Source organism: Nycticebus coucang, chromosome X, assembly GCF_027406575.1.
Source record: "Nycticebus coucang isolate mNycCou1 chromosome X, mNycCou1.pri, whole genome shotgun sequence".
Taxonomy (NCBI): domain Eukaryota; kingdom Metazoa; phylum Chordata; class Mammalia; order Primates; family Lorisidae; genus Nycticebus; species Nycticebus coucang.
Window position 1 is genome coordinate 97,149,344 of NC_069804.1, and position 22,356 is coordinate 97,171,699.

The 22,356-nt window shown below is 36.1% G+C and overlaps 1 protein-coding gene across 5 annotated transcripts in view; it reads left to right on the forward strand.

Moving 5' to 3' along the window:
* Nucleotides 1-22,356, forward strand: part of APOOL (apolipoprotein O like) — a 294,516-nt gene that overhangs the window by 198,991 nt on the left and 73,169 nt on the right. For all 5 annotated transcript variants that reach the window (XM_053580281.1, XM_053580282.1, XM_053580278.1 and 2 more), the window contains exon 2: nucleotides 10,742-10,846. In XM_053580281.1, coding sequence (XP_053436256.1) covers nucleotides 10,742-10,846 — 105 coding nt within the window. The remainder of the gene's footprint in view (nucleotides 1-10,741; nucleotides 10,847-22,356) is intronic.

The window sequence follows — 22,356 nt, forward strand, 5'->3', positions numbered from 1 at the left end:
AGGGGCTGGGTTTTTAAGGCATGATCTGTATCCTCATTGGCATGCAGGCTGTCCAGGTCCATCCTGGTAGGGTAGCAAGCAAGCATTGTACAGAAGCAGAATTTTGCGGTTAGTTAGTCATGTGTCATACATTTTTATTTTATTTTTTTAATTTATTTTTATTTTATTATTAAATCATAGTTGTGTACATTAATGCGATCATGGGACACCATACACTGCTTTTATAGACCATTTGACATATTTTCATCACACTGGTTAACACAGTCTTCCTGGCATTTTCTTAGTTATTGTGTTAAGACATTTATATTCTATATTTACTAAGTTTCATATGTACCCTTGTAAGATGCACTGTAGATGTAATCCACCAATCACCCTCCCTCTGCCCATCCTCCCCCTCCCTCCCCTCCCTCTTCTCCTTCCCCATATTCTTAGGTTATAACTGGGTTATAGCTTTCGTATGAAAGCCATAAATTAGTTTCATAGTAGGGCTGAGTACATTGGATACTTTTTATTCAATTCTTGAGACACTTTAATAAGAAGAATATGTTCCAGCTCCATCCTTATAAACATGAAAGAGGTAAAGTCTCCATCTTTCTTTAAGGCTGCATAATATTCCATGGTGTACATATACCACAATTTATTAATCCATTTGTGGATCGTTGGGCACTTGGGCTTTTTCCAAGACTTAGCAATTATGAATTGGGCAGCAATAAACATTCTGGTATAAATATCATTGTTATGATGTGATTTTTGGTCTTCTGGGTATATACCTAGTAGAGGAATTATAGGATTGAATGGCAGATCTATTTTTAGATCTCTAAGTGTTCTCCAAACATCTTTCCAAAAGGAATGTATTAATTTGCATTCCCATCAGCAGTGTAGAAGTGTTCCCTTTTCTCCACATCAACGCCAACATCTCTGGTCTTGGGATTTTGTGATATGGGCTAATCTTACTGGAGTTAGATGATATCTCAAAGTAATTTTTATTTGCATTTCTCTGATGATTATGGATGATGAGCATTTTTTCATATGTCTGTAGGTCGTGTGCCTGTCTTCAGAGAAGTTTCTCTTCAAGTCCCTTGCCCAGCCTGTGATGGTATCACTTGTTCTTTTTTTTGCTTATACATTTGAGTTCTCTTTGGATTCTGGTTATCAAACCTTTGTCAGAGACATAACCTGCAAATATTTTACCACTGTACCTCTTAGTTTCAGTACTTTCCCCCTATACATCTTAATTTCGGTATTTTTCCTACCTGGTATTGTTTAAAAGTTAGTCCAGGAACAGTTGGTACCTTCTGGTCTGTTTCCTAGGGAGTTGGTTAGGCAAGAAACTTGCAGTGAACTAGAAGCAAGAAATTAATTAATACTTTCCCATCTACCTTGGAAGTGAACTAGACTTATTTCATTTTTTTGTGTGTGTGTGTGTATGTGAAAGCTTGCAGTCTGTAAATTTGCCAGGAGTTACCTGGTACTTTTCCATTATAGCCTAGGCCTGACACCTTTCTGCCTTAGCTTGCAAACACTAAGCCTAACGCTTTATATCCTTCTCTTGCCCAATTGCATTGGCTAGAACTTGCAGCACTGTGTTAAATAGTTGTGGCAATAGAGGACATCCTTCTCTGGTTCCAGTTCTAAGTGGAAAAGCTTTCATTTTTACTCCATTCAGTATTACATTAGTTGTGATTTTGCCATAGATGGTTTCAATCAGTTTTAGAAAAGTGCCACCTATGCCTATATTCTTAAGTGTTATGGTCAGGGAAGGATGTTGAATTTTATCAAATGCTTTTTCTACATCTATTGAGAACATCATTTGGTCTTAGTTTTTGCTTATATTGATGTGAAGTACATTTGTGGATTTTTGAATGCTAAACCTACCTTGCTTTCTTGGGATGAAGCCTACTTGATCATTATGTATAATTTTTTTAATGTGTATTCTATTGACTAAGATTTTATTGAGTATTTTTGCAGCTATATTCATTAGTGAAAATGGTCTGTAGTTCTCATGTTTAGTGGGATATTTCCTGGTTTTGGTATCAGGGTGATGTTTGTTTTGTAGAATGTGTTTGGAAAGATTCCTTCCTTCTCAATGCTTTGGAATAGTTTCTGCAGTATTGGTTTAATCTCTTCTTTGAGGTTTGATAGAATTCAGGTGTGAAGCCATCTGGTCCAGGGCATTTTTTTGTTGGATGATTTCTTATTGTTTCTTTGATCTCAGTGCTTGGTATTTCTCTGTTCAGGAGATCTCTTTCTTTTTGTGTAAGTCTAGGGAGAGAGTGTGATTACAGATATTGGTCCATTTCCTCCACATTGGCAAATTTGTGGGCATAGTGTTTCTTGTAATACTCAGATATAATCTCTCATATCTCTACGATATTTGTTATTTCCTATTTTCATTTCTGACTTAGGTTATTAGTGAGGTTACTTTTCTGATTCTATTTAATTTCACCAAAGGTTTATTGATTTTAGTTCTTCAAAGACCCAGTGTTTTATTGTATTAATTTTCTGATTGAATTTTGTTTTCATTTTTTTTCATTTCTGTTTCTTTTCTTTTCTTTTTTTTTTTTTTTTTTTGAGACAGAGTTTCACTGTCGCCCTCGGTAGAGTGCCATAGTGTCACAGCTCCCAGTAACCTCCACCTCTTGGGCTTAAGTGATTCTCTTGCCTCCGCTTCCCAAGTAGCTGGGACTACAAGTGCCTGCCACAACACCTGGCTATTTTTGTTGTTGTTGTTGCAGTTGTTTTAGCTGGCCTGGGCTGGGTTTGAACTCGCTACCTTTGGTGTATGTGTAGCTGGTGCTGTAACCACTGTACTACAGGCGCCAAGCCAATTTCTTTTGTTTCTTACTTAATTTTGAGTATTCTTTTTCCTTCTTCTGAGTATGAGATTGGATGATCTTCCCTTTCCATTTCCTTAAGATGCTTATTAGATTGTTTATGTGCTGTCTTTCTGTTTTTTGGATATAGGCATCTAATGTGATAAATTTTCCTCTTAGAACTGCTTTTTCAGTATCTCACAAGATTTGTTAACTTTTAGATTCATTGCTTTATATGAGGAATTTAACCATTTCCTCCTTATCTCCTCATTGATCCAACTGTCCTTCAGCATAGGTTTGCTTAATTTCAATGCCTTTTTGTGGGAATGAAAGTTTTCATTAGAGTTGAGTTCCACCTTTCTTGCCATATGGTCTGAGAAGAACAAGGTACAATTTCAATTATTTTAAATTTTTTCAGGTTTCATTTGTGTCTTAGGTTATGATCCATTTTGGAGAAAGTTCCATGGGCTCACAAGAAGAACATATATTCCTTATCTTTGGGATAGTGTGTTCTCTACATGTCTTTTATGCTCATTTTTTTCTAGGGTTGTATTTAGGTGACTTGTGTCTTCATTTAGTTTCTGTTTAGAGGATCTGTCCAATTCTGTTAGAGGGTTGTTAAAGTCCCCACCTATTATTGTGGCATGGGATATCATATTGCTCAGACCCGTCAAAGGCTGTTTCATAAATCTAGGAGCATTTAACTTAGATGCATAAATATTTCAAATTGAAATGTCCTTTTCTTTTATTGTTCTCCCGACCAGTATGAAGTGAGTGATCAGGAAAGAAATCTTGGCATGAGAGTAGCAAATTCCAGAAAATATTTCTTTTTAATTAAAAATAAATTAGGAGACTTGAACAAGTTTAGAGACAAGGGAAAATGTGCCAGAGCTGGTCGGAGAAGATAATAATAGTAATTACTGCTATTATGTTATTGAGCATTTACTATATCCTCTAGCTTTTGCCAAGCCCTTTATGTGAAATTTCTCATTTATGTTTCACAGTGTCTCTATAAGTATGAAGTGTTATTAACCGCTATTTTACAGCTAAGGAAACTGAAGCTTTAAAAGATTGAGTAACTTGCACAAGATCTCAGAGCAGGAAGTATTTGAACTGGATCTGAAATTACATGGTCTGAATCCAGAGCCTAGACTCTTACCTGTATTTCTTAAAGAGGTGGTAAAGTTAAGAGGACAAGAGGAAGGATTAACTGTGATGAAATGGAGATGAACTTTTTTTTTTGTTGTTGTTGCAGTTTGGCCAGGGCTGGGTTTGAACCCGCCACCCTTGGCATATGGGGCCGGCGCCCTACTCACTGAGCCACAGGCGCTGCCCCGAACTTTGTTTTAAAGATGAGAGCTAGTCGAGATGGAATGTGATGAAATTGAAGAAGTTCACAGTGGATATCTGTGTCTTCTGAGTGTAAGACCATTTGTTGAGAGAGTAAATAATAAAATGTGCCTTTAGGAGTTTAAGAATGGGGAAAGCTTGAAAAAGGCAAAATGTAGTAAGGCATTGGTAAATATTGAATAAATTAATTACTGAGAAATGAGGGCTCAACTGACATTGTCTTTACCATTGTGACTTTCTACAGCAGTGCCTACAGCCTAGGAGGGGAAAGGAGACAGTTGGGGTACTGATGTGGTTAGTATTGGCAAGGTGGAGATGATAGGAGATTTAGGGAATTTATTTAAATAATTGTACACTCTGGATAAGGAGTCAAATTAAAAGAATATGAAAGTGATGGCCTAGGAGATTAGGGTATTGCTGGACATAGTGAGAAAGAATATCTAGCTCAATAAGAGTAGAAGAGGTGAAAGGGCATTCAGTTTTAATTAGGAAAATGTCAAGCATTTAGGATCTCAAAGGTGAAGCAATTTCTAATGATTGCAAAGTAAAGTAACTGTGTTAGAAATTACTAATATTCATGGAGATCTTTAAGGCTTAAGGAAGCACCTTTGAGGCCAAGGTAACAAAAGAGTGATATTTGTTAATTTCGCAGCTCCAGAGTTTAATAATGAGGAATAAAATGGGAGTCCGGTGGTTGGTAAATAACTGCAAAAGTAGTTAATATACATCTTGAAATATAAGAACTTGTTCAGTACATGTGAAGGTGGAAGATGGATATGGAATTAGTCTTGAGAAGTGACTGTGCTGATCTCTCTGCCTAACTTCTTGAATTAGGGAGAATTGTTAGAGAACTCACTTTCATTTAAAAGGATTGGGAAGAGTATAATAGTGTCAAATAAAAGGCAGGTTTCATTAATGGCAGAGGATGGGCACAAATCTGAGGAAAATCTGAATTCTGAAAGATAATTTGTTTATAATACAGTGTCCCCAAAGTTAACATACATACTAAAATTAAACCCATATTTTATATTTTTAATAATTTTTACATTTATATATCAACACATAGAGAAATACTTTATAATTTTTTTATCAAATTTTGTAATGAATATTTTGTAAATAAAGGTAAATTTAACTACAGTTTCCCATCTTCCATATGTATGTATGTATATATGGTGATTTTTGGTACACCCTATAGAATACTTAATATCAAAATCTGGCTACCAATTTTTTGAGCACTTGTATGTGTCAAGTCTGTGCAAAGCTATTAATGTTCATTGTTTAATTAATTTCACAAAAACTCTTCTAAAATCAGTAAGCTTACTACTTGAAAGGATTGGAACAGGTCAGTAAGGAAAGCAAAACTGCAATGATCGGAGGTTTCAGTCTGAGAATAACTTGCAGGATTTGTGACTCTAGCTATTAACAAGTTCTGGTTATGGTATATATATTCAGGATGTACTCATGGAGGAGGTAGCTCCATGACTCTGGTATTCTTTGTCTGTATTTTAATTGTTATTATAGTTATCATTACAGCCTGATTAACATTAAATACATGTGAGATGAAAAATGAAAAGGAAGCACAGCCCCTTAATTTCATTATATTTCTTCATTCAAAAATCAGAAGGAATGGGAAACTAAAATTAATTGCCTATTTACTAAGTGGAAGCCATTTTTATATAATTCCTTATAAAAGTAATTGCCTGTTTACTAAATGGAAGCTATTTTTATATAATTTTTTATTTATTTATTGCTCATGAATATCATAAACAGGAAGGCATATCCATTTTTTTAGATATATAGCCTAAGAGTAATTAACCTAATTTAAGATATCACTGTCCACTAGAATTCTCTGTTATGATGGAATTGTTTTTTAGATTTGCTCTATGAGCATCTGAAATGAGGCTAACATAACAAAACTTTTATTTTAGTTAATTTTAATTATAATTTAATGTTATTTTATTTTTAGGCATGCTGCACATATTTGACAAATAAAAGAAAGGATTAATGTTTAATAAAGAGGAACCATAAATGGATTGTAACAAAAAGGCTTAGAAATAATTCCATAAAGAATGGGTGGTAGCTCAACACCTGTAGCTCAGTGGTTAAGGCACCGGCCACATGCAGCAGGGCTCGTGGGTTTGAACCAGCTGGAGCCTGCTAAACAGCCATGACAACAACAACAACAACAAAAAAAAATAGCCAGGTGATAGTGGTGGACACCTGTAGTCCCAGCTACTTGGGAGGCTGAAGCAAGAGAATCGCTTAAGCCCAAGAGTTTGAGGTTGCTATGGGCTGTGATACCACAGCACTCCTCCAAGGGTGACATAGTTGAGAGTCTGTTTCAAAAAAAAAAAAAAATGGTTGATTATGAAGCTCTGCATAGTAGAGATGGAAGAATGGTTATTTTAGTCCAAGGCAAATAGGAGAAGTCATGAATTTTATGGAAAGTCTAAAAACAGAAAAGTAATAACTGAAGTGCAGAGATTTATAAATTAGGTTGTATTCATATTGCAGAGAAATTTAAAAGCCATCTTGAAGTATTTTGAACTTTATTCTATAAATGAATATTAAAAATTAAGATGTACTTAAAATGATGATAAGTGTTTCATTCAAACAATTCTCTTTACCCACTATCAATCTAGTATATGCATGTGTATGTATGTATGTGTGTGTGTATATATATACAGACAAAAAGGCCCTAAGGATGCCTACAGTAAAACCACATTTCCAACCAATCACACACACAAACCCTCTGTTTACTTCTAGTTAATTCCATCAACTCTCAAAGCTATTTGACCATGGAACCCTTCTCTCAAGGGACCATCTTGTTTTTTATTTTTGCTTTTGTGGTTTTTGGCTGGGGCTGGGTTTGAACCAGCCACCTCCGGCATATAGGACCGGTGCCCTACTCCTTGAGCCACTCAAGGGACCATCTTGTAGCTGTGGACTGAATGTTCCATTGAGCCAGTCTCTCTCAAGGAACTAGAATGTGTGGAGACTTGAATCATGGCTTGGCATTGTCCTATTCTGTCTAATGAGGATTCTGTAAGTGCAGAGTTTAATTCAAAGAGATCTGCATTGTGGTCTAGCTTTGTAACTAGTTGAGGCTATTTATCCAACCTCTGTGAGCATTGTTTTTTTCTTTTTCAACTTTGAAATGAAGAAATTGAATGATACCATCTTTAATTTCTATGATTTCTTGCTCTGCTATCTTCTTAGGATGCCAGTATTTCAGCTCAGTAAGAAAATTGTCCTTGAGACTCAAGGACAATATGACCTCAGATAGGGGACAATATTGCAGTTTACTCAGAGACAAGTTCCCAGTCTTTATGCTTATTCCCCTCTAGTGCATGATTTACGACCTGATATTTATCAGTCAAATCTGACTTCTACTCTGGCCTGATTTCCCTGGGGATGGAAGTGGTCTTCTCTAGTATTGATTTGGTCATAAGATTTTAGCAAATAGTTTGCAACCAAACTGTTAAAAACCAGGATTCTTCTCCAGATGATGAGAGTTTTTCATACTACAATCCAATTTTTGAAGTGTTTGAGGTTGTTCAATTAGGACTATTATAATTAACATGTAAATATAAGTATGCCCTGTAAGTATTGTAAGACGTAGAACTACAGCTTAGTTAATTGTTTAAAATTTGACTGATTTAAATTGTTTAAAGCAAACAATTATGTTAAAATGTAATTAATTACTCTTTCCTCTCTTGATGCACCAAACTGGACAAATGTAAGTTCTGTCATTATATACATAGATTGGTAATATTTCCCACTGGATCAAAATTCAAATAAAGAGGGAACAGTGACAAGTTTTCCTTCCCACTTCATTTTCACAGTCATGTATTTTCTCTCTCCAAATAAAGCCAATGCTTAGCTTTGTCTCAGGTAATACATTTTATACTTGTATGTACAAGAAAATACTTATTTATTTCTCTGACTTTTGCCCTACTGCCATCATTGCTTTGATCTTTGGTAATGTGCTTGTTAATACATTTGAAAAGACACAAGTCACAACTCCCAAGATCATCTTGAATCTCAATTATCTTATTCTCTAATCTATTATCTCTTGACCTGAAAGCAGTCTTATATCCCAGGGTACTGTATTAATGGCTTCATGTCTTTTTTCAGACTGATATAAGGGTATAAACAATTAGACTACATTGTTTGCATTTGTTAGGTAAAGTCCAAGTTGTAGTTAAAACTTCACTCAGGAACTATGCCATATACCTCTATATTGTGTCTGTTAGGTGGTAGCGTACCAAAGCCCCTCCTTCCTCTCCTCTCTCCCCCTACTTGACTGGTTGTGTTCTCACGTGTGGGAGTGTAGTTGTTTATTTGTTTCATATTAGTATTGAGTACATTAGATATTTGCTTTTCTACTCTTGTGATACTTAGGAGGGTGTTCTCCAAATTTTAATTTTAATAACCACATATGGCTAATGATTACCATATTGAGAGCATAACCATAAGAGCTTAATTAACTTATTCAAGTTAAACAGTGGATTCTGTGTAACTCCTAAGCTCGTATTTTTTTTCCAGTATGCCACAGTGCTTCATCTGTAAAACTCAGGGTGTCTGTGAAGATAGTAGTAAAGAATGAGTGGTCTCTACCCTACTGAGTAGAAAATGTAAATAAAGTACTTACGCACTTTTCAAGGTATATTAACATTTTGGGGCACTAGTTCAGTTAGTAAATCTATACTTTAGAGCACTAGATCTTAATTATCGAGCAATAGCTATGATTTTATTTATAGCCTACATATTATTATTGTATTATATGAAGTAATGTGATTATACTCTGAGAATATTAAGGTGTTGAAATTCTTTTAAGGTATTAGCATACTTCAACGTGTTTTTCTCATATGTAGGGAGTCATGTCTTATGAAGAATTTTTTATTTTATTTTAAATTGTTTTATTTTGTGTTACGTTATTCTCTGCAACCTGTAGAATTCTTTTTTATTTCAGGTTAATATGAGGGTAGATATAATTTGGTCACATTGTTTGCATTTGTAAGGTAAAGATCCAGTTGTTGACCCCTTCACCTAGGAAGTGTGTCATATACATAGCTTTAATGTTGTAAGATTTGACATCCTTTTCCTCCTCTCCTCACCCCCCCCACTTAAATTTAATTTTGTTTTACTTTTGTGTGTAAATGTTATATTTGTACACTCATAGCAGTATGAAATGAATAATAAACAAATAAAAATGAAAAAAATAAAAACATAATTACCTAAAAAGAAAGAATTGGTATCCTTCACATTAGAGCTTTTATTAACAAAATTTCTCAGGTTCATAGGAGAGCATGCTTACATCAGTTGTTTTGATATATTTTTAATTGATACTTGACATAGGTATGGAGTGGAAATCTTATTTCATTAATGAATACCAATTGGGTATGAGAAATCAAAAGTGTTGTCTTTTAGTGAGGCATGCCTAGATGAATCAGTTTGATGTACTACGAGAAGGCCTGGCAAGGATACGTAAATAAAATTTCTACTCTTATTGTCGAGTCTTCATTTTGCCCTGTATTTTTGGAGCTTCAATCTTAATCAGAGTTATTCCCAGTTAAAGCAGGAATCGCTTCACTAGTGTTTATATAACTTCCCTTACTCTGCGCAGAAAACACTGAAAACTGTCAGAAATGAAGCACAGGCACTCCCATTATTATTGGACAGCATTTAGAATCCTTTGGGTCCTGAAGGTCACATACATAGGAAAAATGGGAAATTATATCTAATGTACCTTTATTTTCAAAAGTCACTACAAAATTTTATAAAAATATTCACAAAGTATTTCTCTGCATGTTGATGTAGAAATATAGAGGGACTTTACCTAACAAACACAATCCGTGTAACCTGGTTCTTTATACCCTCAATGAATTGCCAACAATAAAAAAAAAAAAACTACAAATTTAAAACATAATATAAAATATGAGTTTGTTAATTCTCCTATGTATGGTAAGCTTTGGACACCCTGTATTTATTCCTTGGAAAGCTTGCCATGATGCAACCTCTATTGCTGAGTACTCTATACTACTCCTTATTTATCCCTTTTTCCATAGCATTCATCGACTTGTAATATACACCATATAATGGATTTATTGTGTTTACTGCTTCTCTGTTCTCCACTAGATTGTCAGTACCATGATACCAGGGATCATTGTTTTATTTACTGATAGATCCTGAGCACTGAGAGTTTGGCACACAGTGGGTGTTCAATTAATCTTTGTCGACTGAATGAATACCAAGATCAAGCCTACTTCATCCCTCAAATTTTAGTAATTGTTATATTATATAATACTATTCCTGGTAATTATTTTATTGCTATATTCCATGTAGATAGTTAACAAATAAGCAAAAATAGTATAGTAGAGTACTAGTCTTGTCAGTATGAGAAGGGATTCTTAGAAACTATACATCAAAAATGTATGAAGTAATTTGAAATGCTTGAGTATTTAATATCTTTAAGTGAAACCAATAATGTTCCTGTGGTGCCTTCAGAATTTAAAAGGAAATGGAAGATGGGAAGCTTTTAAATTAAAACAGTCCTTTTGATATATCTTTCTCAGATGGGAAAACTGACAGCCATGCCTACAGGCCTGATCTGTGCATCTATAAGTGTATATGTGGCCAGAGAAGAGGAATCCAAAAAGGAGCTATTGAAACTGGAGCAGGTAATTTGCCTACAAAAGTTTGTGAACTTTCTAGAATATAAAGAAAACACAAAAACTATGATTTTTTGAGTTACCTCTCTTCCTCAAAAAAAATGGCTTTGAAGTCTTTGTTAGGTACATTTCTAAGTTGAGAGAAATATTTATAAGGTATCTTAAACCAAATAATATATTGTACACATTTAAAATTCTAACTCCAGTGAAAACCAATTAGGGATTTTTCTTTTCTTTACTTTCTTTTTTTTTAAATCATAGCTGTGTACATTAATGCGATCATGGGGCACCATGCACTGGTTTTATAGACCTGTGGACACATTTTCATCACACTGGTTAACATAGCCTTTCTGGCATTTTCTTAGTTACTGTGTTAAGACATTTACATTCTCCATTTACTAAGTTTCACATATATGCTTGTAAGATACACTGCAGGTGTAATCCCGCCAATGACCTTCCCTCCGCCCACTTCCCCCTCCCTCCCCTCCCTTTCCCCCTTCCTCCTATTCTTAGTATATAACTGGGTTATAGCTTTCATGTAAAAGCCAAAAATTAGTTTCATAGTAGGGCTGAGTACATTGGATACTTTTTCTTCCATTCTTGAGATACTTTACTAAGAAGAATATGTTCCAGCTCCATCCATGTAAACATGAAAGAGGTAAAGTCTCCATCTTTCTTTAAGGCTGCATAATATTTCATGGTATACATATACCACAATTTATTAATCCATTCGTGGATCAATGCGCACTTGGGCTTTTTCCATGACTTAGCAATTATGAATTGGGCTGCAATAAACATTCTGGTACAAATATCTTTCTTATGATGTGATTTTTGGTCTTCTGGGTATATGCCTAGTAGAGGAATTATAGGATTGAATGGCAGATCTATTTTTAGATCTCTAAGTGTTCTCCAAATATCTTTCCAAAATGAATGTATTAATTTGCATTCCCACAAGCAATGTAGAAGTGTTCCCTTTTCTCCACAACCATGCCAACATTTCTGGTCTTGGGATTTTGTGATACGGCCTAATCTTAGTGGAATTAGATGATATCTGAAGGTAGTTTTGATTTGCATTTCTCTGATGATGAAAGAAGATGTGCATTTTCTCATATGTCTGTAGGCCGTGCTCCTGTCTTCTTCAGAGAAGTTTCTCTTCAAGTCCCTTGCCCAGCCTGCGATGGGATCACTTGTTCTTTTCTTGCTTATACATTTGAGTTCTCTGTGAATTGTGGTTATTAAACCTTTGTGGGAAACATAACCTACAAATATCTTCTCCCATTCTGATGGCTGTTTGCTTGCTTTACTTACTGTTCTTGGCTGTGCAGAAGCTTTTTAGTTTGATCAGGTCCCAGTAGTGTATTTTTGAAGCAGCTTCAATTGCCCAGGGGGTCCTCCTCATAAAATACTCGCCCAGACCGATTTCTTCAAGGGTTATCCCTGCACTCTCTTCTAGTATTTTTATAGTTACATGTTTTAAGTTTAAATCTTTAATCCAGTGAGAGACTTCTTAGTTTACGGTGAAAGGTTTGGGTCCAGTTTCCGTCTTCCAGAGGTTGCCAGCCAGTTCACCCAGTACCATTTGTTAAATAGGGAATCTTTTCCCAACTGAATGTTTTTAATTGGCTTGTCAAAGATCAAATAACGGTAAGTAGCTGGGTTAATCTCTTGGTTCTCTATTCTGTTCCAGACATCTACTTCTCTGTTTTTGTGCCAGTACCATGCTGTTTTGATCACTATCGATTTATAGTCTGAAGTCTGGTAGTGTGATTCCTCCTGCTTTGTTTTTATTTCTGAGTAATGTCTTGGCTATCGAGGTTTTTTCTGATTCCATATAAAAGGAAGTATTATTTTTTCAAGATCTTTGAAGTATTACAGTGGAGCTTTAATAGGGATTTCATTAAAATTGTATATTGCTTTGGATAGTATGGACATTTTAACAATGTTGATTCTTCCCAGCCATGAGCATGATATGTTTTTCCATTTGTTAACATTTTCAGCTGTTTCTTTCTTTAGAGTTTCATAGTTCTCTTTATAGAGATCGTTCACGTCCTTTGTTAGATAAATTCCCAAATATTTCATTTTCTTTGGCACTACTGTGAATGGAATAGAGTCCTTAACTGTTTCTTCAGCTTGACTGTTGTTGGTATATATAAAGGCTACCGATTTATGAATGTTGATTTTGTAACCTGAGACACTGCTGTATTCCTTGATCACGTCTAAGAGTTTTGTAGTAGAATCCCTGGATGTTTTCCAGATACACAATCATATCATCTGCAAAGATTGAAAGTTCGATCTCTTCTGATGCTATATGGATACACTTGATCACCTTTTCTTCCCTAATTGTGGTGGCTAAAACTTACATTACAATGTTAAAGAACAGTGGAGACAATCGGCAGCCTTGTCTGATTGCTGATCTGAGTGGAAATGATCGCAATTTAACTCCATTCAGTATGATATTGGCTGTGGGTTTGCTGTAGATGGCCTCTATCGGTTTAAGAAATGTCCCTTCTATACCAATTTTCTCAAGTGTTCTGATCATGAAGCAATGCTATATAGTATCAAAAGATTATTCTGCATCACTTGAGAGAATCATATGGTCTTTGTTTTTTAATTTGTTTATGTGCTGAATTATACTTACAGATTTACGTATATTGAACCACCCTTGAGACCCTGGGATAAAACCAACTTGGTCATGTTGTATAATTTGTTTGATGTGTTGCTGGATTCTGTTTGTCAGGATCTTGTTAAATATTTTTGCATCTATATTCATTAGTGGAATTGGTCTATAATATTCTTTTCTTGTTGGATCTTTTCCTGATTTGGGCATCAGGGTGATGTTTGCTTCATAAAACGTGTTGGGTAGTCTTCCTTCATTTTCTACATTTTGGAGCAGGTTGAGTAATATAGGTACTAATTCCTCTTTAAAGGTTTGGTAGAATTCTGATGTGAAGCCATCTGGTCCTAGGCTTTTTTTTTAGGGAGATTTTGTATGGTTGATGCTATTTCAGAAGTTGTTATAGGCCTGTTCACCTTTTCCTCTTGATTCTGGCTAAGTCTCGGAAGGTGACGTGCTTCCAAGTTTTGGCCAATTTCCTTGAGATTTTCATATTTCTGAGAATAAAGTTTCTTGTAATATTAATTAAGAATTTTTTTAATTTCTGAGGAGTCTGTTGTTATTTCGTCTTTGTCAATTCTGATTGATGAGATTAGAGATTTTACTTTTTTTTTCCTGGTTAGGTTAACCAAAGGTTTATCTATTTTATTGACATTTTCAAAAAATCAACTTTTTGATTTATTGATCTGTTGTATAATTATTTCATTTTCAATTTCATTTTATTCTGCTCTAATTTTGGTTATGTCCTTTCTTCTACTGGGTTTGGGGTCGGAATGTTCTTACTTTTCCAGTTGCTTGAAATGTTCCTTTAAGTTGTTAACTTTCTCTCTTTCCGTTCTCTTGAGGAAGGCTTGCAGTTCTATAAATTCCCCTCCTAGGACTGCCTTTGCGGTATCACAGAGGTTCTGATAATTCATGTCTTCATTGTCATTTTGTTCCAAAAATTTGGCAATTTCCTTCTTAATCTCATTTCTGACCCAGGTATCATTCAGCATAAAGTTATTTAACTTCCATGTTTTTGTATGAGTATTCAGATTCCTGTTGTTATTGAGCTCAACTTTTATTCAATGGTGGTCCGAGAAGATGCAAGGAATAATTTCTATTCTTTTAAATTTACTGAGGTTAGACTTGTGACCTAAGATGTGATCGATTTTGGAATATGTTCTGTCAGCTGATGAGAAGTATGTGTATTCAGTTTTGTTGAGATGAATTGTTCTGTAGATGTCTGCTAAATCCAAATGTTGAATGGTTAGGTTTAAACCTAAAATTTCTTTGCTCAGCTTCTTATTGGAAGATTGATCCAACAATGCCAAAGGAGTTTTGACACCTCCAACTATTATGGAGCTGGAGGAAATCAAGTTGCTCATGTCTGTTAGAGTTTCTCTTATAAATTGAGGTGCATTCTGGTTGGGTTCATAAATATTAATAATTCAAATCTCATCATATTGAGTATTACCCTTAACAAATATGACGTGACCATTCTTATCTTTCCTTACTTTTATTGGTTTAAAGCCTATTGTATCTGCAAATAAAATTGCAGCACCTGCTTTTTTATGATTACCATTTACCTGAAATATAGGTGACCATCCTTTCACCCTGAGTCTATATTTGTCTTTTAAGGTATGATGTGACTTTTGTATGCCGCAAATATCTGGCTTCAGTTTTTGTATCCAGTCAGCTAACCTGTGCCTCTTTAGAGGACAGTTTAAGCTGTTCATATTAATGGAGAATATTGATATGTCTGGTAAAATTTTGGGTATCGAGTTTTTCGAAAATCCCATGGACATTTTTAACCCTTTCGTCACTGTGGAAGTTGGAGTTTGATCGAAAGTTTCTGAGTGAGTTTACTTTTGTGGTAGAGGATTGGGCTGTTCATTATGGAGGATAGGTCTGAGAATGTCCTGGAGAGCTGGTTTGGTTATGGCAAATTTCTTCAGCATATTAATGTCATTAAAGTATTTAATTTCTCCATCATAAATGAAACTCAGTTTAGCTGGATACAGGATCTGGAGTTGAATGTTATTTTGCTTTAGGAGATTAAAAGTAGATGACCACCCTCTTGTGGCTGGAAAAGTTTCAGCAGAGAGATCTGCAGTCATTCCAATATTCTTCCCTTTGTAGGTAATGAATTTCTTACGTCTGGCTGCTTTCAGAATTTTCTCCTTCACATTAACTTTAGTGAAGTTAATTATGATATGCCTGGTGGTTGTCATATTGGGATTGAATCGTGCTGGGGTTATGAAACTGTCTGCTATCTGAGTTTCAGAATCTCTTGGCATGTCTGGAAAATTCTCTTTCATAATTTCATGGAGATGGCCTCTGTACCTAGTGAGGCCACTTCATCACTTTCAGGGAATCCAATGAGGCAGATATTGACCTTCTTCGAATTATCCCAGAGGTGTCTGAGATAATGATTCGTTTTTGCTCTTCATTTCTCTTCCTCTTTGAGAGTTTGAGAGCGTTCAAGTGCTTTGTCTTCATTGTCAGAAATCCTTTATTCTGCTTGCTCCCCTCTGTTACTGAGGGATTCTACTGTATTTTTCAGATCTTTGAGGACTGAAAATTCTTGCTTCAGTGCCTCAAAATCTTCGGTGGTTTTATCTTTAAATTCATTAAATTATTGAAACAACTTTTGAATTTCTTCTTGAATTTCTAATTCTGACTTGAATTGCTTCTTGAGTTTCTAATTTCAAATTTTCCTCCATTGTGTTAATCTTGTTTGCAATCCAAATTCTGAATTCGATTTCTGACATCTCCACCAGCTGTTTATGAATGGGATCTTCAGTTACCTCTGTCGTTTCTTTTCTTGGGGGGCGTTAATCTATTCTGGTTATTCATGTTACCAGAGTTATTCCACTGATTCCGCACCATGATTGTTTTACACCATTTGATTTTTTACTTTGAGCTTTGTTGAGGACCCCTGCAGTGCTATGGCCAAAGAAACTGAGAACCTGTTTAGTTTGGTGGGGCTAAGTGGCTCTGTCTTGTTTTCAGCTGGTCTCTGTTTGACCCTAGTGAAACAGTTACTCTAGGTTGAAGTCTCAGCTGTGGAGAAAAAGAGCAATTAAATCACCCCTCCCCCCACAGGCAACAATTGGAAGGAAAATCAAACCTCCTTATAACCACACACCCAGGGCAACACTTGAATAGTCCTTGGGCGATTGGCTCAGTTCAAAAGGTCTAAATCAATTGTCTCAGTCAGCACCTGTCTCAGGTGGGAGAGTTTAAAAGGTCTCTGGCACCTGGATCACAGGGGTCTGGTGACTACTTTGATATGGCTTGCTCTAGTGTTCTGTGGAGTCAGGAGAACCCACCCAGCAAATATATCTGTCTGGGAAGTTTGATGCCTCCTTCCCCACCTTGCACCTCTGTCATACCCAGTCACTGATAGTCCTGCAAGGCTTTTACCAGTTGCCTATAGTGAATGGATACTGCAGGGGTTTGCACCTGCCTGAATCATAGGATGTCTATTTCTGCTCAGACAGGCCACTGCGCTCTGCCTCTGTCTAGCAGGGCGAGGTGAAGCCTGACAACCTGGGGTGCTTGATGGAGGCCGGGGGGTGTTCACTCAGTTCCAGCCCCGCCCCTGATTGATGTTACTGACAGAATAGAACAGAACAACTTTGTGGGAGTTTGTTTCTGTCCCTGCTAAATTCCCCTGCAGAAGAGAAGCTGTTTTGAGTTCTCAGAGCCTGTGCCTCAGGCCCTGTCTTTGATCCTGTAGGTTTGTATTCTGTTACCTGTCAGTTCTATCCTCCTGTCTTCTTTTGTCTATATGCTGACAATCCCCTGAGGGCCAGGTGCATCTTAGGCTCAGTGATGTCATCCTCTGGGTCAGCCCCACCCTGGGAACTTCCTGGCTGTGTGCATGCATTTGTAGTCCCTGCCCTCCACCCAGACCAGTATCGCCTCAGGCAAACCCTTTAAGCACGGGACCTGTGTTTCAGTCCCAGATCTGTTCTGTGGTGGTTGGCACCTGAGTATATGCCCGGCCTCCTCTGGTTGCCCAGCGAGATAGGGGGTGTGGCTTCAGAATATTCAGGAGTGAGCCCTATTATTGCTGAAAGACAGCTGCTGCTCTGCGCCTCGGGGCACTGCCTCTCCAGTGTGGTTCCCTCTTAGCCAACCATCCTCTCCTTACTCCCATGCCCCAGAGTAGCCACTGACCAGCTGCAGTTTAGGCCCTGTCCACACCCCTCGATAAATCACCCAAGAATCTGGACTGCTGGGGGACAGGCCTCCAGACCTGAGAGTGAGAGTGGAGGGGAGTGCTGGGAGCTCAGAGTTGCAGGTAGAGAATATATACAGTTTTATACAGTTTTATGCCTGTCAGGAAAACCCCGTGGCACCCTTGTAGGGAAGGTTGGTCCAGTTTTTAGAGGGTCTCTCCCGTGGACTGTACTGGGAGGACCTTTGAACTCTGCTCGTTTGTTTGTGGGGCACTCTGAGCCGTTCTCATGGGGGAGGGGACTCCCATCCTCTTGGTGATGGATTTTGTACCTTTTGTTTTTATCCTTGGGGTCGCAGCTCGCCTCAGTGGGGTTGATGTGCGTTCGTCAACCTTCTCTCTTGGTGCAGCTCAAGTCCACCAGGTTACTTGCTAAATTTCTGTCCTTTAACTCTCCTTCTGAATGGGAGCCTCTGTAGAAAGCTGGCTTCAGTCAGCCATCTTGTCTCTGCCCCCTCCTAGGGATTTTTCTTAAAGAATAATCAATGAGTAGCACTGGAGCTTAAAAGTTTTAATAAGTGTGATTTTTCTTTGTTGTTTACTTTTAATCATTATTTTTTCCTTTTATTAAGTTATATACACATAGATCATGAATACATTTATGCATTTGTGGGATACAATGTGTTAATTTTTTATGCAATTTGGAGTGCTTACACCAAACTAATTAATATAGCTTTCACCTTATTTACTTAATTATTGTTTTAAGATGTTTATGTTCTATACTTAATAGATTTGACTTTTACCCTTGCCATATGCTCCATAGGTATGGTCCCAACATTTACTCTCCCTCTATTAAACCTCCCTTCTCTCCTCCTTATTAAAAAATGTATACAAATACATCTTTGGGAAACCTCAGTGAAGAAAAAGATACCAATTTTTGAAATGACTTTAGATGTTTTCTAGATCAGTTTCCCGTATGATATTATAATCCCCTCTTATAGTAGGTGTACTTAGTAGCCACTGACCTTCTGCATAAAACTCTACATAAAAGAGCCTAAGGAACCTATTCCATTTTGTAAAAGCTTTGATTCAACTTAAGGTCCTTTCTTATGTCAACCACAGACCTGTGGCATTGGAAGAATTATCTCTTCTATTGATGCCATACAGAAAAATTCTCATCTTAAAAAAAAAAAATACCCTTTATATGTCAGTTACACTTTAGATAATGTTGCTTCCTAGATAAGTATATTAGTTGCTTTACCCATTTCTCACATGCTATAACTTTGAATTTCTTTCTATCATGATCATTTTACTAACCATATTTAGGATGGTTAATGGTTTCTTCAGGGGTATTTTGACTGCTGCAGTTTAGAGTTAGACTCTGACTTCCCCTGTTCTACATGTTACATTTCTGTTACTGCTGCCTGAGATCACATTAGATTTTATATTTATTTTTATGCTCACAACCAGCCTTTAACTATCATATAGTGAATTTGCGGTTTTCTTAAATGCATTAAATATCTTTACATAGACTATTGGTAAGCTATGTCTTTTCCTAATCTGTACATAGACATTTGGACTTTTTTGACTCTATTGAAGATGTATCTATACCTGTTTGAATTTGATTTTGTTAATTTGTCATATCATGCTAGCCTGTTGAGCTGTAATTGTGGTTACTGATTCTATTCATTTTTGTGTCTTTTATCTGTCTTAGCCTTAAGTCTCCCCTAAGATTATCTGTATACTTACTAAGTTCTTGAATTACTCAAACCTGAATCTGAATCCTGATTCCACCATTGACTACTTGGATGACATTAGATAGAACTTTTTTTTATTAAATCATAATTGTGCACATTTATGGGATACAGTGTGCTGATTTGATATACAATGTGGAATGCTTAAATCAAACTGATTAACATAACCATCATCTCATTTACTTATTTGTTGTGGGAAGACATTTATACTATACTCTTAGTAGTTTTGAAATGTGTCATTGCGTTGTACACAATAGGTGAGGTCCCACCAATACTCTCCGTCCTCCCATCTCCCTCTTCTCTTCTCTCCCCTCCTTCTTCCTGGATTATAGTTGTGTTTTATCATTCATATGAATCTATAGGTGATGATATATGGGTTTCATAATACTATTGAGTAAATTGGATACTTTTTTTAGACTTTTAATGTTTTATTGTATAATATTTGTTATGATTACTCTTTTTTATTAAATCATAGCGTGTACATTAATGCAATCAAGGGTACAATATGCTGGTTTTATACACAATTTGAAATACTTTCATCAAACTGGTTAACATAGCTTTCATGGCATTTTCTTATGTGCTGGTTTTATATACATTTAAAATACTTTAATCAAACTGCTTAACATAGCCTTCAGGGCATTTTCTTATTTATTGTGTTAAAACATTTATAAATGTTAAAACATTTAAAATTAAACATAAATTAAATTAAAACATTCTACACTTAGTAAATTTCACATGTACCCTTGTAAGATGCACCATAGGTATGGTCCCATCAATTACTGTCCCTTCACCCATCTTCCCTCCTCTCCCTCTCCCCTTTCCCCTTCTTCTTTGGCTATGATTGGGTCATAGCTTTTATATGAAAGCTATAAATTGGTTTCATAGTAGGGCTGAGTACATTGGATAGTTTTTCTTCCATTCTTGAGGTACTTTGCTAAGCAGAATATGTTCCAGCTCCATCTATGAAAACATAAAAGAGGTAAAGTCTCCATCATTCTTTAAGGCTGGATAATATTCCATGGTCTACATATACCCCAGTTTATGAATCCATTTGTGGGTCGATGGGCACTTGGGCTTCTTTCATGACTTGGCAATTATGAATTGGGCTGCAGTAAACATTCTGGTACAAATATGTTCGTTATAAAGTGATTTTTGGTCTTCTGGAAAAATACCTAGCAAAGGAATTGTAGGATTGAAGCCTAAGTCTATTTTTAGATCCCTAAATGTTCTCCAAACATCTTTCCAAAAGAAACATATTAGTTTGCATTCTCACCAGCAGTGTAGAAGTGTTCTCTTTTCTCCACATCCATGCCAACAACTCTGGTTTGGGGATTTTGTGATGTGGGCTAATCTTACTGGAGTTATATGATGTCTCAAAGTAGTTTTGATTTGTATTTCTCTGATGATTAAGGATGATGAGCATTTTTTCATATGTCCCTAGGCTGTGTGCCTATCTTCTTCAGAGAATTTTCTCTTCAAGTCCCTTGCCCACCCTGAGATGGGATCACTTGTTCTTTTCTTAGTAATATGTTTGAGTTTTCTGAACTCTTTTTATTAAACCTTTATTGGAGGCATAACCTGCAAATATCTTCTCCCATTTTGACAACTGTCTGCTTGCTTTACTTATTGTGTTCTTGGCTTTTCAGAAGTTTTTTTAGTTTGATCAGGTCCCAGTAATATTCTTTTGGTGTTGCTTCGACTGCCTTGGGTGGGGGTCCTCCTCATAAAATATTCACCCAGGCCAGTTACTTCAAGTATTTTCCCTGCACTTTCTTCTAGTAATTTTATAGTTTCATGTCTTAAGTTTAAATCTTTCATGCAGTGAGAGTCTATTTTAGTTAATGGTGAAAGGTGTGAGTACAGTTTCAGTATTCTACATGTTGCCATCCAGTTCACACAGCACCAATTGTTAAATAGGGAATCTTTTCCCAGCTGAATGTTTTTAATTGGCTTTTCAAAGATCAAACAATGGTAAGTAGCTGGGTTCATCTCTTGCTTCTCGATTCTGTTTCATAAATCTACCCCTTTGTTTTTATGCTGGTACCATGCTGTTTTGATCACTATCAATTTATAGTATAGTCTGAGTTCTGGTAGAATGATTCTTCCTGCTTTTTTTTTATTTCTGAGTAATGTCTTGGCTATTTGAGGTTTTCTCTGATTCCATATAAAACAAAGTATTATTTTTTCACAGTCTTTAAAGTATGATGGTGGAACTTTAATAAGGCTTGCACTGAAATTGTATATCGCTTTGGCTAGTATGGACATTTTAACAATGTTGATTCTTCCGAGCCATGAGAATCGTATGTTTTTCCATTTGTTAACATCTTCAGCTATTTCTTTTCTTAGAGTTTCATAGTTCTCTTTATAGAGATCTTTCACATCCTTTGTTAGGTAAGCTCCCAAATATTTCATGTTCTTTGGCAATACTGTGAACATAATAGAGTCCTTAACTATTTTTTCAGCTTGACTGTTGTTGGTATATGTAAAGGCAACAGAGTTATGAGTGTTGAGTTTGTAACCTGACATGCTGCTGTATTCTTTGATCTGATTCTTCCAAGGGTTTTGTTGTAGAATCCCTGGTGTTTTCCACATATACAATCATATTGTCTGAGAAGAGTGAATGTTTTATCTCTTTTGACCCTAAATGGATACCCTTGATCACCTTTTCTTCCCTAATTGTGATGGCGAAGCCTTCCATTATAGTGGTAAAAAGGAGAGGAGATAATGGGCAACCTTGCCTGGTTCCTGATCTCAGTGGAAATGATTTCAATTTAACTCCATTCAATAAAATATTTGCTGTGGGTTTGCTGTAGATGGCTTCTATCAGTTTAAGAAATATCTCTTCTATTCCAATTTTTTAAAGTGTTCTAATCATGAAGGGATGCTGGATATTATCAAAAGCTTTTTCTGCATCAATTGAAAGAGTCATATGGTCTTTGTTTTTTATTTTGTTTGTTTGGTGAATGATATTTATAGATTTACA